Source organism: Rhinatrema bivittatum, chromosome 7 (assembly GCF_901001135.1).
Source record: "Rhinatrema bivittatum chromosome 7, aRhiBiv1.1, whole genome shotgun sequence".
In the NCBI taxonomy this organism is placed as follows: domain Eukaryota; kingdom Metazoa; phylum Chordata; class Amphibia; order Gymnophiona; family Rhinatrematidae; genus Rhinatrema; species Rhinatrema bivittatum.
In genome coordinates, this window is record NC_042621.1 from 91,218,882 (window position 1) to 91,243,613 (window position 24,732).

General features: G+C 49.2%; 1 protein-coding gene across 3 annotated transcripts in view; it reads left to right on the top strand.

Annotated features, from left to right (window-relative positions):
* DNAAF1 (dynein axonemal assembly factor 1) overlaps positions 1–24,732 on the top strand; it is a 288,119-nt gene that overhangs the window by 160,035 nt on the left and 103,352 nt on the right. For all 3 annotated transcript variants that reach the window (XM_029608670.1, XM_029608669.1, XM_029608671.1), the window contains exon 7: positions 8,750–8,871. In XM_029608670.1, coding sequence (XP_029464530.1) covers positions 8,750–8,871 — 122 coding nt within the window. The remainder of the gene's footprint in view (positions 1–8,749; positions 8,872–24,732) is intronic.

The following is a 24,732-nucleotide window of genomic DNA, read 5'->3' on the forward strand; positions in this document are numbered from 1 at the left end:
CAAACCCCTTCTTAGAAAACCCACCTTAGACCCTCAAGACCCTGCTATTGGCCCATCTCTAACCTCCCCTTCATTTCAAAAATCATGGAGAAAGTGGTCAATTCCCAGCTAACGAACTCCCTTGAAGAAAATAATATACTCCACCCCTCACAATTCGGTTTCCGAAAGCACCTTAATACAGAAACCCTGCTTCTTTCCCTTTCTGATCACCTCAAAAGAGGTATGGACCAAGGACATTGCTTCATCCTTGCCCTCCTGGACATCTCTGCTGCTTTCGATACCGTAAGCCACACCCAACTCCTCTCCCGTCTCACTGACATCGGCCTCTCAGGCACTGCTCTTAGCTGGTTCTCCTCCTATCTCTCTAACAGACAATACTCTGTTAAAATAGGCAATGCTGAATCCTCCTTCCATGCCCTCTCCCAAGGAGTTCCCCAAGGCTCCTCCCTCTCATCTATCCTCTTCAATATCTACCTCCTCCCCCTCTGCAATCTCCTAACAGATCTTGGTCTCAAGTTCTACCTTTACGCAGATGATGTTCAAATCATTATCCCTGTTCGTGACTCCCTCACCAATGCCCTTGAATTCTGGAAGAACTGTCTTGCCTCCATAAATACCCTACTCTCCAATCTCCACCTCACCCTTAACTCCGCAAAAACCGAACTGCTCTTCATCTCACAACATATTCCCCTAATCCCAATATTGCAAATGATCCTGCCTTTAATTCCTGCCTTACGCAACCCTGTGCACGAAACCTTGGGGTGCAACTCGACCAGCAATTGAACCTAAAAAAACATATTAGTAAAATCCTCAAGGAAGGCTATTATAAACTCAACGTCATGAAAAACCTAAAACCCTTACTGCACACTAATGACTTCCACACCGTCATTCAAGCCACCCTCGCTTCAAAACTTGACTACTGCAACTCACTCCTTTTAGGCCTCCCCTCCACCTCTCTAAAACCTCTGCAACTTCTGCAGAATACAATAGCACGGACTTTATCTAATGCCCGCAAATACGACTATATCACTCCTATCCTCAAAGAATTGCACTGGCTCCCTATTCCTTCCCGTATCGTTTATAACAGTGGTCCCCAAACCTGTCCTGGAGGGCCACCAGCCAGTCGGGTTTTTGGGATATCCACAATGAATATGCATGAGAGAAAATTTGCATGTTACGGAGGCAGTGCATGCAAATTTTCTCTCATGCATATTCATTGAGGATATCCCAAAAACCCGACTGGCTGGTGGCCCTCCAGGACAGGTTTGGGTACCACTGGTTTATAAAACCCTCACCATAATCCACAAAGCCATACACATTCACAACTCCAGTTGGCTTGAAGAACCATTCCAACCCAAACGCTCGAAGCGACTCACTAGAGCATCCAACAATGGGACCCTTCATGTGCCCACCTTAAAACACGCTCACCTCGCATCCACAAGGGAACAAGCTATTTCCATATCTGGACCTACTCATTGGAACTCCCTTCCCGCTAACCTACGGCTCGAAACATGTCCCTCCAAATTCAGAACTAACCTCAAGACATGGCTATTTAAACAAGCATACCCCAACAACCTCAGCTCCGCCTCCCTCTCTGCCTGACATGCCAGCTTTCCTAATACGCTGTGTAGTTTCCCTGTTACACCTTTTTTAAAGACCCGGTTGTATTTGTAATTACAATTTCAGCTACCCTACTGTTGTGATTGTGATCCCATTTATAACTACAGTTGAGTATATATTTGCCTTATTATTAGTTGTTTTGCTCTCTGGTTCGTTTATCCTTCCTTCGCTAAACTTTCTGTTCCTATTTATCCCTTGTTGCCCCCTTTCCTGTTCAATGTAATTTCCTCTTCATTGTTTCAATGTAAACCGATATGATGTCGTCACGAATATCGGTATAGAAAAGTTTATAAATAAATATAAATAAATATTTTAGTGCTTTGCATAGGTATTTTACTGCAACGTGTATTGAATTTTTCACGCCCGCGATATTTTGATGCACTCTCTAACTGGGCACTATCAAGGTAGGGCGAGAGAACATTGTAGAAATTTCAGCTTTGTGTATCTTTTCTCATTCCAAATCACATGAAATCTTTATTGATGTGTACTGTGCTGTTCATATGTCTGCCTATGCATGTAAAACTAGCCCCAAAAATCCTAGACTACCACCAAAACCTCACGTCGAGTTACTAGATGACCCTCCTATAGTGGTATAAATAGATGATTAATATGTGTGTCACCCCAAATGCTCTCTCTCTCCACTCCATTCCACTCTACCTCTCCCTCCCCTTGCCCGAAACGGCATTTGTGAAAAATCCCGTTTCAAGCATAACGCACAGCTGAGACAGGTCATAACACTAGGAAAAAAGGTGTAGTTATTTACAGCATTATTACCCGCGATAGCATGTATAACACATGCATTGCGCTATCGCACACAGCGTTACCATATCTCATTTTCATTTCTCTGCCCAAACTGCTCCCAAAATCCACCCACCCATTAAAGTTTGCAAATTTGCATACGTAGCACGCGCTGTGATAAATAATGCATGCGTTATAGTGTTATCGCCCTAACATGATTTGATAAATGGCACTGTAAGGTGGTTTAGTAGAGTAGCCTAATGGTTAGAACAGCAGGCTACAAACCAGGGAAGCCAGGGTTCAAATCCCACTGCCACTCGTGTGATCTCAGGCAAATCACTTTACCCTCCACTTCCTCAGGTACAAATTTAGGGGGTCATTTTAAATGTATTCTTACTATGCTGGTGCTGCTCTGTACAAATGCACCTTTTGCACACCTGGTCCCAACCTCCCCACCCATTCCCTTATATTTTAATATTAATGATTAAAATATCATGAGTTAAACAGAGAAAATGGAGAAATTACTTACCTGACAATTTCGTTTTCCTTAGACAGATGGACTCAGGACCAATGGGTATAGTGGTACTCCTGTTAGCAGTTGGAGACGGATCAGATTTCAATCTGACGTCAGCCCCTAGTACATATACCCCTGCAGGAAGTGCAGCTCTTAGGTATTCTTCCTTGAAAAGCATTGTGGATATACGTGTGACTGACTGATTAACTTAATATGGTTAACTTAAATAACTTTGTTAGAACGTTAAAAACTTGATTAACTTGATTAACTTGAACTGGTTGATTGACTATAGCTGGAGACCGCCAGTGTACTCAACCGGAAAGCGTCGACACCCGGCAGGGTGGATGCCCTAGGTAAATGAAAACATGGCCAACCCTTGATTCATTGAAAAACCATGTATTACAGCAGTCGAGGGTGGGATGCTGAGTCCATCTGTCTACACTAAGGAAAACGAAATTATCAGGTAAGTAATTTCTCCATTTCTTAGTGTGTAGCAGATGGACTCAGGACCAATGGGATGTATAAAAGCTACTCCCGAACTGGGTGGGAGGCTGCCCGTGGCCCACTTAGGATTGCCCTTGCAAATGCTGTGTCCTCCCGAGCCTGAACATCCAGACGGTAGAATCTGGAGAAGGTATGGATAGAGGACTATGTTGCTGCCCTGCAGATCTCGGCAGGTGACAGCATTCTAGTTTCTGCCCAGGAAACCGCCTGGGCTCTGGTAGAATGGGCCTTGACCTGTAGAGGTGGTGGTTTTCCTGCTTCTACGTAGGCCGCTTTGATGACTTCCTTGATCCAGCGGGCAATGGTTGCCCGTGAGGCCGCTTCCCCTTGCCTCTTCCTGCTGTGAAGGACGAAAAGGTGGTCCGTCTTTCGTACTGGTTCCGACAATTCCAGGTATCTGGATAGGAGTCTGCCGATGTCGAGATGGCGTAGACTACGGGCTTCTTCCGACTTCTTCGAGCCGTCCATCGTAGGTAGTGAGATGGTTTGGTTAAGGTGGAAGTGTGAGACCACTTTGGGGAGGAAGGAGGGAACCGTGCGTAGTTGAATGGTCCCCGGGGTGAGTCTGAGGAATGGCTCACGGCAGGACAGTGCCTGTAGCTCTGAGATGCGGCGGGCCAAACACACGGCCAGCAAGAACACTGTCTTTAAGGTTAACAGACAGAGGGACAGGCCACGGAGGGGTCTGAAGGCAGATCCCGCTAGGAACTCCAAGACGAGGTTGAGGTTCCACAGGGGCACTGGCCACTTTAGTGGTGGGCGAATGTGTTTGACTCCTTTCAGGAAGCGTGATACATCTGGGTGCGAGGCTATGCTGTCGTCCTCGCTCCTGGAGCCGTAGCATGACAATGCGGCTACCTGTACCTTGATGGAGTTGAGGGACAGACCCTTCTGTAGTCCATTCTGTAAGAATTCTAGAATCATGGGAACTTTAGAGGAGCGTGGTTTGACGTTGTGGTCTTCGCACCAGGCCTCAAAGACTCTCCAGGTCCTTATGTATGTTAGAGATGTGGAGAACTTGCGTGCTCAGAGGAGAGTATCTATTACTGCCCCCGAGTATCCCCTCTTTCTCAGGTGGGCCCTCTCAATGGCCAGACCGTAAGAGAGAATTGAGCTAGATCCTCGTGGAGGATGGGACCTTGTTGTAGCAGGTCTCTGTGTGGAAGCAGGGGTAGTGGGTTCCCTGCCAGTAGTCTTCTCATGTCTGCGTACCAGGGTCTTCTTGGTCAGTCCGGGGCCACCAGAAGAACTAGCCCCCTGTGCCGCTGAATCTTGTGAATGATTGCACCTAGCAAGGGCCACGGAGGGAAGGCGTATAGCAGGGTCCCCGGTGGCCAGGCCTGTACCAGGGCATCGATCCCCTGGGACTGCGGATCCCGCCTGCGGCTGAAGTATCTGGGTACTTGAGCATTGGATCTGCTTGCTAGAAGGTCCATGTCTGGAGTCCCCCACCGATTCACTATCATCTTGAAGGCTGTGGGTGACAGCTTCCATTCTCCTGCGTTTAGACTTTCCCTGCTGAGGAAGTCTGCCGTGATGTTGTCCTTTCTGGTGATGTGTACGGCAGAGATGTCCTGGAGATTTGCTTCCGCCCAAGCCATCAGAGGGTCTATTTCTAAGGACACCTGTTGGCTTCTGGTTCCGCCCTGCCGGTTGATGTAGGCCACCGTCGTGGCATTGTCTGACATCACTCTGACTGCTTTGTCTCGAAGTCTGTGGGCAAACCGCAGGCAGGCTAATCTGACTGCCCGTGCTTCTAGGTGGTTGATGTTCCACCCCGCCTCTTCTTCGTTCCACCGCCCTTGGGCGGTTAGCTCTTCGCAGTGTGCTCCCCACCCGTGTAGACTGGCATCTGTGGTGAGCAGGGTCCAGGTTGGGGAGGATAGTCTTGATCCCCGGCTCTTGTGGCTGATCTGTAGCCACCATCGTAGCTGGGTCCGGACTCTGGCCGGTAGTGGTAGACGTACGGTGTGGTTCTGGGATCGTGGACTCCACCGTGATAGAAGTGAGCGTTGCAGGGGCCTCATGTGGGCTTGCGCCCATGGCACCACTTCCAGTGTGGATGCCATTAGTCTGAGGACTTGCAGGTAATCCCATGCTGTGGGACGGGAGGCGCTCAGCAAGGTCTGGAGCCGGTTCCACAGCTTTGATCTCCTTGTAGGGGTCAGGCTGACCTTGTCTTCCTTGGTGTCAAATCGGACTCCTAGGTATTCCAGCGACTGCGAGGGCTGTAGGGAGCTCTTGTTTGTATTGACTACCCAACCTAGGCTTTCCAGTAGAGTTATGACTCTGCTGGTTGCTTGGTGGCTTTCCTCCGGTGATTTTGCTTTGATCAGCCAATCGTCCAGGTAGGGATGAATGAGGATTCCTTCCTTCCTGAGTGTTGTCGCCACCACTACTATTACCTTGATGAACGTCCGGGGTGCAGTGGCTAACCCGAAGGGTAGTGATGATTCAGGACCTTGAAGCGTAGGTAGCGCTGGTGTTCCTGATGAATTGGGATGTGTAGGTAGGCCTCCGACAGGTCCAGGGATGTGAGGAACTCTCCTGGTTGTATTGCATGTATGACTGATCGTAGGGTTTCCATGCGGAAGCGTGGGATCCTTAGGTGTCGGTTGACCGACTTGAGGTCCAGGATGGGTCTGAATGTACCCTCTTTCTTGGGTATGATAAAGTAGATGGAGTAATGTCCAGTATTTATTTCCCGTGTAGGTACCGGGGTTATGGTCTTGAGAGCCAGAAGTCTGGTCAGTGTAGCTTCCACTGCCGCCCTCTTGTGGGGGTCGTGGCAGGGAGATTCCACGAACTTGTCCGGAGGGGTTTAAAAGAAGTCCAGGTAGTACCTCTCTCGGATGATGGCTAGGACCCACTTGTCTGAAGTTATCTCGACCCATCTGTGGTAGAATAGGGTTAGCCTGTCCCCTATGGCTTCTTCCCTTGGATGGGTTGGCTGAATCTCATTGTGGGGTATGGCTGGGGCCTGGACCTGAGCTGGTTCCCCTCTTGCTGTGCTTGTTCCGAAAGGACTGGTTCCTGCCCGTAGGGCGGGGCGCTTGATAGTTGCTCTTGTAAGGGTTGAAGCGCTGTGAGCTTCTGCCTCTGGAGGACCTGGGGAAGGGACGCTGGTTTCTCTTCGTCTTGTCTTCCGGCAAGCGAGGGTAATGGGGAGTCGCCCCATTTGTTGGCCAGTTTTTCTAGTTCACTGCCAAAGAGGAGGGATCCTTTGAAGGGCAATCTCGTGAGGCGTGTCTTGGAGGAGGCGTCAGCCGACCAATTTCGAAGCCAGAGTTGTCTCCTGGCTGCCACTGTGGACGACACTCCTCTGGCTGCAGTGCACACTAGATCGGAAGCCGCGTCAGTGAGGAATGATAGTGCTGATTCCATGTCTTCTCCCGGGGTGTTGTTCCTGGCTTGGGATAAACAGGAACGTGTCACCACGGTGCAGCAGGCCGCAATCTGCAGGGACATGGCTGCCACCTCAAATGATTGTTTTAGTATGGCTTCCAGGCGCCGGTCGTGTGCATCCTTGAGCGCCGCTCCTCCCTCCACTGGGATGGTGGTGCGCTTAGCGACCGCGCAGATTATGGTGTCCACTCTAGGGCACGCCAGAAGTTCCTTGGTCACTGAGTCCAGGGAGTACATGGCCGACAAGGCTCGACCTCCTTTGAATGAGGACTCCGGAGCATTCCATTCCATGTCAATTAGCTGTTGTGCCTGTAAGAGAGGAAAATGGCGAGACGTCTGTCGAAGGCCCTCCAGCAGGGGGTTCATTCTAGGTTCCCCCGTGGTGCCTTGGCCCGGGATAGCGAGCTCCGATAGGCATTGGGATACAAGGTCCGGAAGCTCATCCTTTGTGAAGAAGTATCTCATGGTTCGGTGTGGCTCCGTTCCTGAGGGGAGTTCCCCCTCCTCAAGGGGCTCGACTTCCTCTTCGGAGAAATCCGTGTCCCTGTAGGTGGGGCTTCTGGGTGGTGGGAGCCTGTGCCTAGGCCTCGAGGGTCCTGGGGCATGAGGGTCTTCCGGTGGCGCATATGGCTGTTCCGCCTGGGGTTCAGTTTGCATTTTGACAAAGGCGTGAATCCCCTTAAACAACTCCACCCAAGAGATCGACGCTGCGTCTAAGTTGAGGGGCGCCGGTTCCCTGGGGGTCCCCGTCTGTGGGGTGGATTCACTTGGGCCTGCTAGGTCCGGGGTGCCCCCTGAGGAGCTAGCACTGGGCCCTGGGTGGGGCTGGCCCTGACCTGGATCTCCCAGGGCCTCCTCACAGTGTGCGCATAGCACGTCTGCTTCCTCGCTCTGTGCGGCTCTGATGTGGCATGCTGGGCAGAGGCCTTGAGCTTTTATTCCTGTTTCTGGAGGTGCCATTTCTGTGGACGCGTAAGCTCTTATGCGCTCCATTGCGTCTGATATGTGCGCCTAGCTGTAGATGTGCGCCTTGTTGTGTGCGCATAACTTATGCGCGTAAGGTTTTATGTGCGCCTAAGATTAGGCGCACAAGTAATTTTGTGCGCTTAGCTTTATTTGTGCGCTCGGAACGGACGGCGGGCGGCGCGGCGAACAGTGCCAAGATGGCAACGGCGAGCATGCGGGCAATATGGTGACCTCGGAGGGTCTCCACGTGGGCAGACCCTGGAACAGCCGGGGCCTAGCCCTGCTAGGGCGGATCAACCCGGTAGCACAGGTTCCGATTGCCGACCTGCGCTCCTCCTCGATCTTCGGAGACCGGCTTAAAGTAGAAGATTTCCACCTTACCTTGTCTTCGGCGCTTCCCGGTTTCGCTCCGGGCAGTCTCCGGCTGCGGGGGGAGAGGGCAAATACCTTCACTGCCGCGCTCAAGGGGTGCACCCGCTGCCTCTCAGCCGCGCCCGGGATCGGGGGCTAAGTCCTCGCCGCGATTCGGCCTCTGGACCGAGGCTGCCTCTATGCCGCGCCCGAGGATTCGGGGGCTAGGTCCCTGCCGCGAATCGGCCACCGGACCGAGCCTCACCTCCGAGGGACCACGGAAATCACCTCGGGAAACTCAACTGGGGGAGGGACCCGAGGGTATCACCGCAGGAGTGCAGGGCTCGTCTTCAGGTAGGTTTCTTCTTTAAATTTCGGGTTTTGTTCTTTAATTTTGGTCTAACGCTCTGAGAGCGTGCAGATAGTCCCTAACTGCTATGGAGACAGAAAATACTGAAGAGCTGCACTTCCTGCAGGGGTATATGTACTAGGGGCTGACGTCAGATTGAAATCTGATCAGTCTCCAACTGCTAACACGAGTACACTATACCCATTGGTCCTGAGTCCATCTGCTACACGCTAGGAAAGACTGTATTTGCTCTATGTATGAAAATATTTTTGGTCTCATGGGTTCTATATCTTTGCTTGCAGCATGTGCTCAATTTGATGGGAAATGAAGTAATTAAGAAAATTTCAAATTATAGAAAAACATGCATTGTTCGATTAAAACACCTAACTTACTTGGATGATAGACCAGTATTTCCTAAAGACAGGTAAGAAATGGTGAAATATTTTGGAGAAAATGAACTAGAATTCTGTCAGGTTCGTTCTTCTACTGCACAAACTTGAGTTCCCCAAGAAGAAACCAACCATTTCATCATTGATTACATCATTATAAAGCACAAAAATAAACTATGATTATGGTCTTATTATGCAAATTTTTGTTCCAGTATGATAGTATGACCAGTTTCAATTCTATTCAATTTCTAACATCTCTTGTCAAGTCACATGGTCATTTACCATGCTGCCTCAATAACCTTATCATTGCAGATTTGGACCTTTATGAAAGGCAGTAAGAAGTACAATCCTTCCCACTTTTCAAGCAATAATCTATCAAGTTGTTAGAGATGAGAGAAGCTTTCTCCTTTTTAAAAATTCCAATGTAGTACTACGATAATGATTTCCATATTGAATTATAAGGAGAACTGTTGGGAAGCTTATTGTGACCTACTATTAATTATAGATTGGGGATGATCAAAAAGTCACTTAGCAGGTAAAATCAATTTATTTGTATTATGATTTAAATCAAATGTAATAAAACTAAGCAATCATGAATATGCCCAGAAGAAATTTTAAAAAATTAACAATTCATAAGAAAAAATACAATGGCAATAATAACCAAGTCCCCATCAAAACAAAAAAAAAAGAATGTACATAAAATAAAGCAGCGGTTCTCAACCGGTGTGTTGCGGCACACCAGTGTGTCGCCAAGCTGTCACGCACTTCCTGGTCTCCCGCTCTTCCCTCCCTCTCCTCACCCCAGCGAGACGCGTACAGTTCTTCAACAAACTCTGCTGCTGTTCCTGCCCATGCTATCAGCACTTTCAAGCCCAGAGAGGAACGGCAGCAGTGTTTGTGGAAGCCAGCAACAGCAGCATAGCCTTTTCTTTGTCCCGCCCCTGTGGTCCGGAAGAGGAAGTGATGTTTACCAGGCACGCGGGAAGAAAAAAGGGCCATGCTGCCGCTGTCAAATTCATGTCCCAAGTCTCTCCCCCAGTGGTAAGAAGGCAGCAATCAGCTGTTTGTCTGTGCTGCAATCATCACGACGCAATACAGTCAGCTGAGAATGTAGTCGTGGCAATTTCTTGCCACGCAGCTGATTGGGAAATCCGTCGATTAGCTGCCTTGGGTCTGCGGCATTTAACTTTTTTTTTTTTAATATGATCCCTGCTCCAGACCTACGGGTCCTGCTGATGTCAGCAGGATTGTGGCCTAAATTGTAAGGCCCCCCCAATGCCTTCTGCAGCTCTCCTCTCTCCTCGTAGTGGCACTAGGCTCAGAGACTATGTCCGCTCAAGCCCTTCCCCTTGGGAATACTTCCTGCCTCTTCTCAGCCTGCGATCAACTGGCTCCTGCCGATCAAAACACAGCCTCTTCATACCGTGGGGAGCCTGTCATTGGCTTCCCGAGGTTCTGCACATCCACGGCCTACAGCCGCTATTCTCAGCCCCTCCTCCCTGCACCCTCTGTACCATGGGAACTTCCCCTGGCTCCTGCAGCTAGAATCGCAGCCTTTCTGCTCTTGGCCACTCACCCATGCAACCAACAGAGAGAGACGGTCACTGAATCCCGCAGCCCTTGCATATCATGGCTACTCAACGGATTTCCCAAATAGCCGCATGGCAGGAAATCCCCGCAGCCACATTCTAGCTGACTACTCTGTGCTGCGATGATCACAGCACAGGCAAACAGCTGAGTGCTGCCTTCTTATCGCTGCAGGCCGGGGGAGTCACTACTGCTGCAGTTCTCAACTTGTCACGACTACTTTAATACCCGTTTTTGGTCAATTCCCTTCGAGTTTGGCCCTTGTGGCCTACTGGCCGTCGACTGCACCGCAGCTCAATTTTTCAAAGGCCATGGCGTCGGGGTTCCGTTGGTGCCCGGACTGTACTCGCACCATGTCCATAATAGACCCTCATAAAGTCTGTGTAATGTGCCCCTTGGGTGCGAGCATGATGTCCTGACTTGCACCAAATGTGCCTTAATGACACCAAAAGTTCACAAAGCCAGAATGGAGAAAATGGAACTTCTCTTTCATTCCCAAACTCTGACACCGTCTATTGCATCAACGTCGTCCAAACCGGTGCTGTCCACTTCGCGCCAGTATCGGGCACTGGCCGGTGACCGTCCGGCGTCGACAACTTCCTGGCCATCAACTACCTCTACTCCCCCTCAGGACCGAGGGGATCGTAGAGAGAAACATCGGCATCGACACCGAAAGCCTCGGACCATCGATGAAGGAAAATCATCGACTTCGCCATTGTCCGAGCCGCCATCGAAGAAACTGCGTCCAGAAAAGGTGTCAACCTTTTTCCCGTCGATAGCAGGGCTGAATTAGCCATGCTGTCATGGGATCTGTCAATCAGGTCCGGGAGGCGGAGCTTGTCAAAGCAGAGATTAGAGTTTTGCTCTCTGCGGCTGCACATGTGTTCCTACGCAGGAAAGTAATGGAATCTCCTCAGTCTGTTCTTTCCACGCACGGGATCGCACGCGGAGCTGTTCTTCTCCTCAGCGTTAATAATTAAACATGTCAAAATCGGGGTTTAAACCCTGTAATTGCGGCAAGGTAATGTCGATCACGGATGGCCATGACTGATGTTACCAATGCCTGGGGCCAGATCGCAATCATGAAGATTGCGAATTTTGTTCAAGGATGTCTCCGAGAGCCCTGAAACAACAGGCCTACAGGCTTCAGGAACTTTTTGCCTCCCCGGATCCATCGGAAGCTCATTCGTCACCTGGCCCCGCTATCTTACTGGCTCCCTCAAAGAAGAGGGCATCATCATGGGATCCTCAGTCCTCCAATCTTGGAGGTAAGGACTTGGTGGACCGGCAAAGGCCATTGAATTTTAAATAATCCATAGAGCCAGAATTGCTGGCGCAGGAGACAATGGTGACCAAAATTTTGGCGCTAGAACGTCTGCACCTAAGATGCCTTATGCGCATAAAACAACAACGGCGCATAAAACAACAACGGCGCATAACACATCCGTGCCTGAAAAAGTATCAGCGCACAAGACTGCGTACATGGCGCCGAAGACACTTGTGCGCATGGCGCCGAAGGATCCTGCGCGCACTGCGCACAAAACTTTGGCGCGTAGGGCGCCGAAAACATCTGCGCGCAAGGCGTTGACGACATCTGTGCGCACGGCGCCGAGGACACTTAAGCGCACAGCGCCGAAGACTTCTACACGCACAGCGCTGGAGACATCGGTGCCGATAACTCTTGTGCGCATGGAGCCAAAAAGATATGTGCACAAGTCTACATACAGGCGAAAGCCTTCCTCCCCCAGGATCGCGCTTTCACCATAGCATCTCTGGCGCATCACCTACAGACTCGAGTATCTTCAACTGCTCATCATTTCCTCATACTGTTGAGTCACATGGAGTCCTCAGTGCATGTCACTCCGATAGCTCGCCTAGCCATGAGGGTGTTGCAGTGGACCTTAAAATGTCAGTGGATTCAAGCTTGTCAGCCAATGTCCAGCATTATCCAGGTTAACAAACAGCTCCGTCTGTCACTAGCCTGGTGGATACACCACTCCAATCTCATTCAAGGCCTTCCATTTCACGCTCCAGATCCTCAAATTACCTTAACAGACGCATCCAACCTCGGGTGGGGTGCACATGTAGGTGACCTGCAGACTCAGGGAACCTGGTCTCCAGAGGAAGCCAAACACCAGATAAATTTCCTGGAGCTACGGGCGATCAGATATGCCCTCAAGGCTTTTCAGGATTGCCTATCAAACAAAGCCATCTTGATTCAAACCGACAATCAGGTTGCAATGTGGTACATCAACAAACAAGGGGGAACGGGCTCCTACCTTCTGTGTCAGGAAGCTATACAGATATGGGCATGGGCCCTTTCCCACGCGATGTACCTCAAGACAACCTACTTGCCGGGAGTGGACAATCTTTTGGCAGACAAGCTGAGTCGCACTTTTCATCTGCACGAGTGGTCTCTCAACCCCACGATAGCGGACACGATATTCCAACGCTGGGGTTACCCCTGCATAGATCTCTTTGCATCGGTTCACAATCACAAAGTAGACAACTTCTGTTCTCTCATTCACAGTCACCACTCGCAACCGAGAGATGCCTTCGCCCTCTCCTGGGCCAGCGGTCTCCTTTATGCGTACCCTCCACTTCCTCTCATAGACTCTAGTAAAGCTCCGGCAGGACAAGGATTGGAAACCACACGCCAGGTGTGGTTTCCAATCCTCTAGGACCTTTCAGTACGCCAACACATTCCTCTGGGGAAGGATCCGCTTCTGATAACTCAGAACAACGGATGCCTGCGCCACCCCAACCTCCAGGCTCTGTCTCTGATGGCCTGGAGGTTGAAAGGTTAATACTCCAACCTTTTAACCTTTCAGAGTCGGTATCCCGAGTCCTGGTGGCTTCACGAAAGCCTTCAACGAGAAGGTCTTATTGCTATAAATGGAAGAGGTTTACGGTCTATTGCACCTCCATGTCCATAGACCCCTTCACTTGTTCCACTGCGAGGTTCTTAGATTATCTCTGGCACCTGTCAAGAGTTAGGCCTAAAAGCGTCCTCTATCAGAGTGCATGTTAGTGCAGTGTCTGCGTACCATAAGGGTATAGGAGATGTCTCCATCTCAACACAACCCTTAGTATCACGTTTCATGAGAGGCATGCTCCATTTAAAACCTCCACTGCGCCTTCCTGCCCCTGCTTGGGACCTTAATGTGGTTCTGGGACGGCTCATGAATCCTCCATTTGAGCCTCTCCACTCCTGTGATCTCCACTATCTTACCTGGAAGGTAGTTTTCCTTCTTGCGATCACGTCCGCTAACAGAGTTAGTGAATTACAGGCATTAGTTACCTACCCGCCGTACACTAAACTCCTGCATGATAGGGTAGTGATCCGCACTCACCCTAAATTTTTACCAAAGGTAGTGTCGGAATTTCATATCAATCAATCCATCATCCTGACTACCTTTTTTCCCAGGCCTCATTCCAATCCAGGAGAGCAGGCTCTGCATTCTTTAGACTGCAAACGTGCTCTAGCCTTCTATTTAGAACGCACTTCAGCCCACAGGAAATCCACTCAATTGTTTGTTTCGTTCAATACCATCAAACTGGGCAACCCTGTGGGAAAGCAGACCCTCTCCTCCTGGTTGGCGGACTGTATCTGCTTTTGCTACCAGCAAGCAGGCATTCCGCTACAAGACCGTGTGAAAGCACACTCTATCAGGGCCACACCGCCATCAGTAGCGCACCTCCGTCCGGTGCCGCTTGCTGACATATGTAAGGCTGCTACCTGGAGCTCTCTCCATACTTTTGCAGCCCATTATTGCTTAGATAAGGCTGGAAGACAAGATTCCATCTTTGGCCAGTCTGTTCTACACAACTTATTTTCAGTTTAACTTACCAACATGCATTTGGTGTATTGCTTGGGCATCCTCAGCTCTGTATTCACCCATATGTGAGAACTACCATCCTGCTGTCCTGTGAGAACACCTGTTACAGGTAAGCAACTCTGATCTGGAAAGGGGTACGACAAGTGAGGTGATCAAATTTGTGAACAACACAAAATTATGCAGTGTAGTTAAATCTCAAGCAGATTGTGATAAATTGCAGGAGCACCTTGTGAGACTGCAAGATTGGGCTTCCAAATGGCAGATGTTTAACATAGACAAGTGCAAAGTGATGCATATAGGGAAAAATAACCCTTGCTATAGTTACACAATGTTAGGTTATGTCTTAGGAGTTAACTCCTAGGAAAGAGATCTAGGCATCATAGTAGATAATACATTGAAATTGTCAGCCCAGTGTGCTGTGGTGATCAAAAAAGCAAACAATCTTAGGAATTATTAGGAAGGGAATGGAAAATAAAACAGAGGATGTCATAATGCCTCTGTATAGCTCCATGGTAAGACTGCACCTTGAATACCGTGTGCAGAGAAGGGCGGCCAAAATGATATGGAGCATGGAACGGCTGCCCTATGAGGAAAGGCTAAAGAAGTTAGGGCTGTTCAGTTTGGAGAAGATAACTGAGGGGGGGATAGGATAGAAGTCTACAAAATCATGAAAGGACTTGAACAAGTTAATGTAAATCGATTATTTACTCTCTCTCAGATAATGGGGGCACACCATGAAGTTAGCAAGTAGCTCATTTAAAACAAATTGAAGAAACTTTTTTTTTCACTCAGCGCATAGTTAAGCTCTGGAATTCATTGCCAGAGGATTTGGTTACAGTAGTTAGTGTAATGTGCTTAAAAAAGGTTTGGATAAGTTCCTAGAGGTTAAATCCATAAACTGCTATTATGATATTTAATAAGCAATAGTAGCTTGTGATCTATCTAATGTTTTGGTGCCTGCCAGGTACATGTGACTTAGATTGGCCACTGTTGGAAACAGGATACTGACCTAGTATGGCATTTCTTATGTTCTCATGTTATGTTCTTGGACTTCAAAAGGGCCTGGGATAGACTCTATGGTAGGGATGTGAATCGTTTTCCATATCGTCTTAACGATAGAAATCGTGTGGCAGGGCAAGAAAATCGTCTTAGGCACGATTTTTTAGTTAAAAAATCGTTAAAAATCGTTTTTTCCGATTAGTGCGCACTAACTCGAGTTAGTGCGCACTAACGGGAGTTAGTGCGCACTAACTGGGAGTTAGTGCGCACTAACTGGGAGTTAGTGCGCACTAACTGGGAGTTAGTGCGCACTAACTGAAAATGATACAATTTGACACTTTTCAGGTCAGTTAAGGTCAGTTTAGGAATGAATATGTATTCCTATTGGCTGCCCTCTTATTTATTCATGTTACCAAGTTTCCTACTGACAGTATATGGGGGATGGGAAATGGAAACAGTTGGTAGCTTGACAAAACAAGTAATGTGATCAGTCAATGTGACTAGAACTTGTGCCCTAACCCTGATACCAGGGGTATTGTGATCTTCCTGCACACAGTGCCCTATCCCTATTAATACCAGGAGTGTTGTGATCTTCCTGCACACAGTGCCCTATCCCTAATACCAGGGGTGTTGTGATCTTCCTGCACACAGTGCCCTATTCCTGATACTGGGGGTGTTGTGATCTTCCTGCACACAGTGCCCTATTCCTGATACCGGGGGTGTTGTGATCTTCTTGCACACATCCCGATATCAGGGATAGGGCACTGCATGCAGGAAGATCACAACACTCCTGGTATTAATAGGGATAGGGCACTGCATGCAGGAAGATCACAACACTCCTGGTATTAATAGGGATAGGGCACTGCATGCAGGAAGATCACAACACCCCTGGTATCAGGGATAGGGCACTGTGTGCAGGAAGATCACAATACCCCGGAGGAGTGAGGGTCAGGCAGCTCCCCCCTGTCTGTGAAGCCAGCCTCTCACTAGTAATGCAGGGAGGGAGCTGTCTCAGACTTCACCATCCTCCCCCCCCCCCTTACCCACACACCATTCACTAGCTGGGACATGGGGGAAGTCAGGAGTGAGGGTCAGGCAGCTCCCCCCTGTCTGTGAAGCCAGCCTCTCACTAGTAATGCAGGGAGGGAGCTGTCTCAGACTTCACCATCCACCCCCCCCCCCCCTCACCCACACACCATTCACTAGCTGGGACATGGGGGAAGTCAGGAGTGAGGGACAGGCAGCTCCCCCCTGTCTGTGAAGCCAGCCTCTCACTAGTAATGCAGGGAGGGAGCTGTCTCAGACTTCACCATCCTCCCCCCCCCTCACCCACACACCATTCACTAGCTGGGACATGGGGGAAGTCAGGAGTGAGGGTCAGGCAGCTCCCCCCTGTCTGCGAAGCCAGCCTCTCACTAGTAATGCAGGGAGGGAGCTGTCTCAGACTTCACCATCCTCCCCCCCCCTCACCCACACACCATTCACTAGCTGGGACATGGGGGAAGTCAGGAGTGAGGGTCAGGCAGCTCCCCCCTGTCTGTGAAGCCAGCCTCTCACTAGTAATGCAGGGAGGGAGCTGTCTCAGACTTCACCATCCTCCCCCCCCCTCACCCACACACCATTCACTAGCTGGGACATGGGGGAAGTCAGGAGTGAGGGTCAGGCAGCTCCCCCCTGTCTGTGAAGCCAGCCTCTCACTAGTAATGCAGGGAGGGAGCTGTCTCAGACTTCACCATCCTCCACCCCCCCTCACCCACACACCATTCACTAGCTGGGACATGGGGGAAGTCAGGAGTGAGGGTCAGGCAGCTCCCCCCTGTCTGTGAAGCCAGCCTCTCACTAGTAATGCAGGGAGGGAGCTGTCTCAGACTTCACCATCCTCCCCCCCCCCTCACCCACACACCATTCACTAGCTGGGACATGGGGGAAGTCAGGAGTGAGGGTCAGGCAGCTCCCCCCTGTCTGCGAAGCCAGCCTCTCACTAGTAATGCAGGGAGGGAGCTGTCTCAGACTGGTATCAGGGTTAGGGCACTGTGTGCAGGAAGATCACAACACTCCTGGTATTAATAGGGATAGGGCACTGTAAGAGATGACTGTAGTAGATTGAATAAAGATCTGATGTTTCTGCTCTCCTCACACCAAACAAAAACAACACACAAGCAGAGAAGCCCTTCTTACAAAGCTGAGCTAGTGAGTTAAGTAGGAGGAAAAGTAAACATACTGGTGCCAGTGTGGCTACTTAAAAAATACACTTACCAACAATCAATTACATATATTTGAACTGTGTACAGTTCCAGCCAGGACCACCTTTCTAAAATGCACAGTGATTGGCAAATTCAACATGCACTAGCATTTCAGGTGCCTGCTAACAAAAATAATAAACAAACAAGTTCTAGTCACGTGAGTGCTGATCATTACATTACTTTTTTTGTCAAGCTTCCAACTGTTTCCATTTCACATCCCCCCAACCATATTGGTAACATCAATAGATAAGAGCACAGCCAGCCAATAGGAATACATACATACATATTCATTCCTAAGTGACCTTTACTGACCTGGGAAGTGTGAACACTTTGTTTCATTTTCTGTTGGTGTTCGTTAGTTTCCAGTTCCATTTCCCATCCCCCCAACCATCACCTCAGTGGTAACCTTGGTAATATCAATAGATAAGAGGGCAGCCAGCCAATAGGAACACATATTCATTCCTAACTGACCTTCAGTGACCTGGAAAGTGTTTATTTGTATCATTTTCAGTTAGTGCGCACTAAATCGAGTTAGTGCGCACTAACACGATTTAACGATTTTTAACGATAAATCGTTAGAATTTCTATTGTATCGTGATCTATAACGATTTAAGACGATATAAACATTATCGGACGATAATTTTAATCGTTGAAAAACGATTCACATCCCTACTCTATGGATCCCTAAGGAGCTAGATTCAGAGTCATGGGGATTAACAGTAGTGAGGAAGAAATCAATAAAGGACTTTGGGATGGACTCTATGGATTCCTAAGGAGCTAAAACTAAGAGACATGGGGGGTAGCAGTAAAAAATTAATGACACTGGGTGAGAAAATGTAACCCTAATGATACAGTAAGGGCCCAGACTAAAGGTCTGTGAATCCAATTCAAATAAGATTGCGGGGCAGACTGGATGGACCATCTGGTCTTTTTCTGCCATCAACTTTTATGTTTCTATATTTCTAGTTTCTATGTTTCTAAATATTAATATCTTAAGCAAGCTAAAGTTTATGGCATGTTTTGTTATCACCCATGCTACAGAACTTTCTTTAAGGAAAACTGGTGCTTAGTGGCCTGGACGTTAGAGATAGGAATTGTTGTTATTTTCTTAATGTTATGTCCTGCCAAATCTGATAAATAAAAGTCTATTTCTGAGGAGAATACACATTGTCTTTCCCTGACTTAGGATTACAATTAAGGTGGGAAGGCAGCTGGCAGTGTCTTATTTATTTATTTATTTGCAGTTTTTATATACCACATTTGTTTAGTAACCTCACATCGGTTTACATAGAACAGAAACTTGCAGCAGTGCTAAAGCAAACAGGAGGTTAGCATCAGCGCATTACAAATGAAGAGTTTAACCAAGTAATAAATAGATAGATCTCTGCACCATCTAAACCTGCTTACAACAGGACAGAGTTTTCCTACCAGAAGTTTGGATCCAGAGATTGATGTCTCAAGTGCGTCAGTTGATGAACACCATACACCTGACAGATACGTGGCTTGATGGTAGCTACCCTGGAAATGGTGCCATGGGCAAAGGGTGCATATGCATCCTCTTCAGTGCTGTCTTCTATCTTGTTGGAACCCACAGTCACAGGATTATGCAGTTCAGCTCTACTTGTCAATGGAAATCTGCTCCTACCTCCAGTGGTGGTTGCAGGAGGATCATCTGAGAAAGGGAATTCCCTTGTCCTCTCCGGCTTGGTTGGTACTCATGACAGATGCGAGTCTCCACGGCTGGGGGGCTCACTATCTGTAGTTAATGTCCCAGGAGTGCTGAAATGCCAAAACTTCCCACTAGAACATCAATCGCCTGGAGGATCGGGCGGTACGGCTGGCATGCTTGCAGTTCAGCCACAGACTGCGGAATCAAGCAGTTCGCGTGATGTTGGCCTGCGCGTCAACAGTGGCCTATATCAATTGCCAAGAAGGAACCAAAAGCCAGCAAGTGTTGTAGGAAATAGATCAGTTGATGTAATGGGCAGAAGGTGATCTGCAGATGATCTCGGCCTCTCGCATTGCAGGAAAAGACAACGTCAGAGCAGACTTCTCATCAGGGAGAGTTTGGACCCAGGAGAGTAGGTGTTGTCAGCCAAGGTGTTTCAGCTGATAGTGGATCTCTGGGGCCTTCTTTCCTAGACCTACTGGCAACTTCTCAAAATGTGAAGGTTTCTCACAGGACAAGCAGGATGGTAGTACTCACATATGGGTGACATCACAGGATGGAGCCCAATCACGGAACACTTTTGTCAAAGTTTCCAGAACTTTGACTGGCCCCTACTGGGCATGCCCAGCATGGCACTAACCCTGCAGCCAGCAGGGGTCCCCCTTCAGTCTTCTTTTTTTCCGCTCAGCAGTAGCCTCGCGGTTAAGGAGCTCTGTAGAGATTCCTGACAGGAATTTTCCTCACGGAATTATTAAAATTTAAATTGCCCCACAGGGGTCCCCCTGTTAACTTTTATCAAGCCGCGGTACTCCGGTAAGTTTCTACCCGTTTTCCGTCTATTACCATCGAGTTTGGCCCTCGTGGCCTACTGGCCGTCGACAGTACTGCGGCTCGATTTTTTTCTATGGCCATGGCGTCAGGGTTCCGTCGGTGCCCGGACTGGACTCGTACCATGTCCATTACAGACCTCCGTAAAGTCTGTGTAATGTGTCTTGGACGAGAGCACGATGTCTTGACCTGCACCAAATGTGCCCTAATGTCACCAAAAGGTCGCAAGGCCAGAATGGAGAAGATGGAACTTCTCTTTCGTGCTCAAACCCCGACTCCGTCCATTGCATCGACATTGTCTGAACTGGCACAGTCAACTTCGCGCCAGCATTGACCACTGGCCAGTGACCGCCCAGCATCGACGACTTCTCGGCCATCGACACTCTCTACTCCCTCTCAAGACCGAGGGGATTGTAGGGAGAAACATCGCCATCAGCACCGAAAGACTCGGACCATTGAGGGAGCGAAATCATCAACCTCGCTATTGTCCGAGCCGCCGACGAAGAAAACCCCATCCAGAAAAGGCCCCGACCTTTTCGGCGACTGGGTCACCAAGGCAACCCTCCCCTGATTGGGGCATCGGGAGCCGCGACTCCGCCTTTAACGGTGGTCCCTCCGGCTATGCCTCTGCCTCCTTCTGTTCTGGAGCCGGGGCTGCTTGCTCCAGGTCTCCGAGAAGAACTGGACCGGATGGTTCAGGAGGCCATCGACAAGGCGATGCAATGACTCCATGTTCCCCCAGCACCGACACCGGTGCCGATAGTGGAACCGACCACCGACCCGATTCCAGCAGCGTTGGCACCGCTGCTATCCAGGATGGAAGCGCTTATCACTGCTTTTCCACCGATGTACCCTGGGTCATCGATGGCTCCGGTGCCCTCCCTGCATGCTCTGTCATCGGGAGGAGAAACACCGTTCCGCATCCCTCCATCGGGAGTTCTGCCTCAGCCATCGAGACTGATACAGCCATCGCCACCGATTCTATCGGTGCCGATACGTCCATCGTCGCCATCGAGCCATCCATCGATGCCTGCGCCGAGACCTTCGATGCCTTCATCGGTGCCTCCAGTAATTCCTTCGATTCCTTCAGAGCCTAGACTGGGGCCTTCAGGTATCCAACCACCCTGTCCCCCTCTAGTTCCTAGAGGGACAGGTGCTGATCCTTATGATACCTGGACTGATGACTCCTCATCAGACACCGATGACTTACTATCACCACCTTCACCCACTGAGAGTAGAAAGCGTTCTCCTCCAGAGGACCTTTCTTTCATAAATTTTGTGAAAGAAATGTCTGAATTGGTTCCCTTCCAATTACAGACTGAACAGGACGATAGACATCAGATGATGGAGTTGCTCCAATTCCTTTATGCTCCCAAGGAAATAACCTCCATCCCTGTCCACCAAATTCTTCTGGACCTCCTCCAGAAGAACTGGGAACATCCTGTCTCCGTTGCACCAGTCCACAGAAAAGCTGGCACTACCTATTTGGTGCAGTCAGCTCCAGGTTTTCAAAAACCTCAATTGGATCACCAATCTGTGGTAGATGAATCTGCACAGAAGAGAGCAAAAAGATCAAAATCTCACACTTCTTTTCCCCCTGGAAAGGAGCAGAAGTTTCTAGATGCCATTGGTCTCCGAGTCTTCCAAGGATCAATGCTCATCTCTCGAATAGCCGCTTACCAACTTTATATGACCCAATATAATAGGGTCATCTTTAAGGAGCTACAAGACCTGACAGACTCCATGCCTCAGCCACTTCAAGAACAGCTACAAACCCTACTTAATAAGGGTTTTGAGGCAGGCAAACATGAGATCAGAAAATCTTATGACATCTTTGACACTGCAACCAGGGTATCTGCAGCTGTTATTTCAGCAAGACGATGGGCCTGGCTCAAATCTTCAGACCTTCGACCTGAAGTCCAGGACAGATTGTCCAACCTCCCCTGTGTTGGAGACAATCTATTTGGAGAGCAGATTCAAAAGACAGTGGCTGAATTAAAGTACCATCACGAGACCCTAAGACAGCTCTCTCTGATACCTTCGGATTACTCTTCCAAACAGCCCTTCCAGAAGGACTCTAAAAAGTCTTTCTTCCGTCTGAAGAATTCCTACCCGCCACCAACCAGATCCCGTTCTGTGAGACCATTTCTAAAAACACAGTCTCGTCAGACTCGGAAACAAAAGCCACAAACAGCCCCCCAGCCAGGCCCTGCTTCTGGCTTTTGACTCTCGCATAGAGGGCAGCAGCCAGCTTCCATTACCCCACATACCAGTGGGAGGTCGATTGTGCCATTTCAACAACAGGTGGCACTCAGTCACCTCAGACCAGTGAGTTTTAGCGATAATTGCTCAAGGATATCATCTCAATTTTCTCTCTATCCCACCAGATTCCCCACCTCTAAGGACGTGGAAAACATCCGACCATTCATTGCTCCTGGAACAGGAGGTCTCCCTCCTTTTCCAGTCCAGACCAATAGAACCAGTACCATCCCCTCAGCAAGGCCTCGGGTTCTATTCCCGGTACTTTTTAATCCCCAAAAGATCGGGAGGCATTCGTCCAATTCTAGATCTACGAGCCCTAAACAAGTACCTCCAGAGAGAAAAGTTCAAGATGGTAACTTTGGGCTCACTTCTTCCTCTTCTACAAAGAAGACACTGGCTCTGCTTTCTAGACCTCCAGGACGCATACACTCATATTGCAAAACTCCATCTCATTGCAAATACCTGAGGTTTCTCGTAGTCCCCAAGCACTATCAGTACCAAGTGCTTCCATTCGGCCTCGCATCTGCACCACGAGTCTTCACAAAATGCCTCATGGTTGCAGCCTTCCTCAGGATTCAAGGTGTTCACGTCTACCCCTATCTGGACAATTGGTTAATCAGGGCTCTGACTCAGCAAGCCGCTCTGTCTTCCCTACATCTCACCTTAAACACTCTAATTTCACTCGGATTTCTCGTCAATTACGACAAATCCTGCTTAGTCCCATCTCAAACCTTATCGTTCATTGGGGCAGACTTGGATACCTTGCAGGCAAAGGCTTTTCTGCCTCGACAACAAGCTCTCACTCTTGTGTCTCTGGCGCATCAGCTGCGGTCTCAACATTCAACGACTGCACATTGTTTTCTCATCCTCCTGGGACACATGGCGTCCTCAGTTCAGGTCACCCCAATGGCTCATTTGGCCATGAGAGTCATGCAGTGGACTCTAAGGTCGCAATGGACTCAATCCCTTCAGCCCCTGTCGACCATTGTCCACGTAACCGACTCCCTCCGTCTCTCTCTCGCCTGGTGGACAAATCAGACCAATCTTCTACAGGGCTTGCCCTTTCAGGCGCCAGACCCTCAAATAATTCTCAACACCGACGCTTCCAACTTCGGATGGGGAGCCCACGTAGCCGATCTGCAGACACAAGGTTCTTGGTCTCCAGAGAAAGCCAAACACCAGATAAATTTCCTGGAGCTGCGAGCAATGCGATACGCTCTCAGAGTATTTCAGGATCGCCTATCCAATCTAGTCATCCTGATCCAGACGGACAACCAGGTGGCCATGTGGTACATCAACAAACAGGGAGGAACAGGCTCCTACCTTCTGTGTCAGGAAGCTGCACAGATATGGGTGGAGGCCCTCTCCCACTCGATGTACCTCAGGGCCACCTACTTGCCGGGAGTGGACAATGTGTTGGCAGAGAAGTTGAGTCGTGCCTTCCAACCACATGAGTGGTCTCTAAACCCCTCAGTAGCGAACACCATCTTCCAAAAATGGGGTTATCCTCAAATAGACCTCTTTGCATCACTCTGGAATCGCAAAGTAGGCAATTTCTGCTCTCTCACTCACAGCCAACATTATTTACCAAGAGATGCGTTCTCCCTATCATGGGTAACCGGTCTCCTATACGCATTCCCTCCACTTCCACTTTTCTCAAAGACTCTCGTGAAGTTACGTCAGGACAAGGGAACTATGATCCTGATAGCTCCCCACTGGCCCCACCAGGTGTGGTTTCCAATGCTTCAGGATCTCTCCATTTGCAGGCACATTCCTTTGGGAACAGACCCGATTCTAATCACTCAAAACAATGGATGCCTTCGCCACCCCAATTTTCAAGCCTTGTCCCTGACAGCATGGATGTTGAAAGGCTAATCCTTCAACCTCTTAACCTTTCTGATCCAGTTTCAAGGAAGCTTTCCACGAGAAAATCTTACTCTTACAAATGGAACAGGTTCGCGTCATGGTGCTCTTCTCAGGCCCTTGATCCCTTTACCTGTCCAATCCCGAAGTTTCTAGACTATCTCTGGCACTTGTCAGAGTCAGGTCTAAAAACTTCCTCCATCAGAATGCATGTCAGTGCGGTAGCCATCTTCCATAAAGGTGTCGGGGATGTCCCTATATCAGTGCAACCCCTTGTTACACAATTTCTGAAGGGATTGCTTCATCTCAAGCCTCCGCTGCGTCCTCCAGCCCCTTCTTGGGACCTCAACCTAGTTTTGGGTCGGCTCATGAAACCACCATTCGAGCCTCTTCATTCCTGCGATCTAACATGAAAAGTGATTTTCCTCTTGGCTATCACTTCCGCTCGCAGAGTTAGTGAGTTACAGGCACTAGTTACCTATCCGCCTTACACTAAACTTCTGCAGGACCGGGCAGTACTCCGCACTCACCCTAAATTCCTACCTAAAGTAGTTTCGGAGTTTCATCTCAATCAATTCATCATACTACCTACCTTTTTCCCCAGGC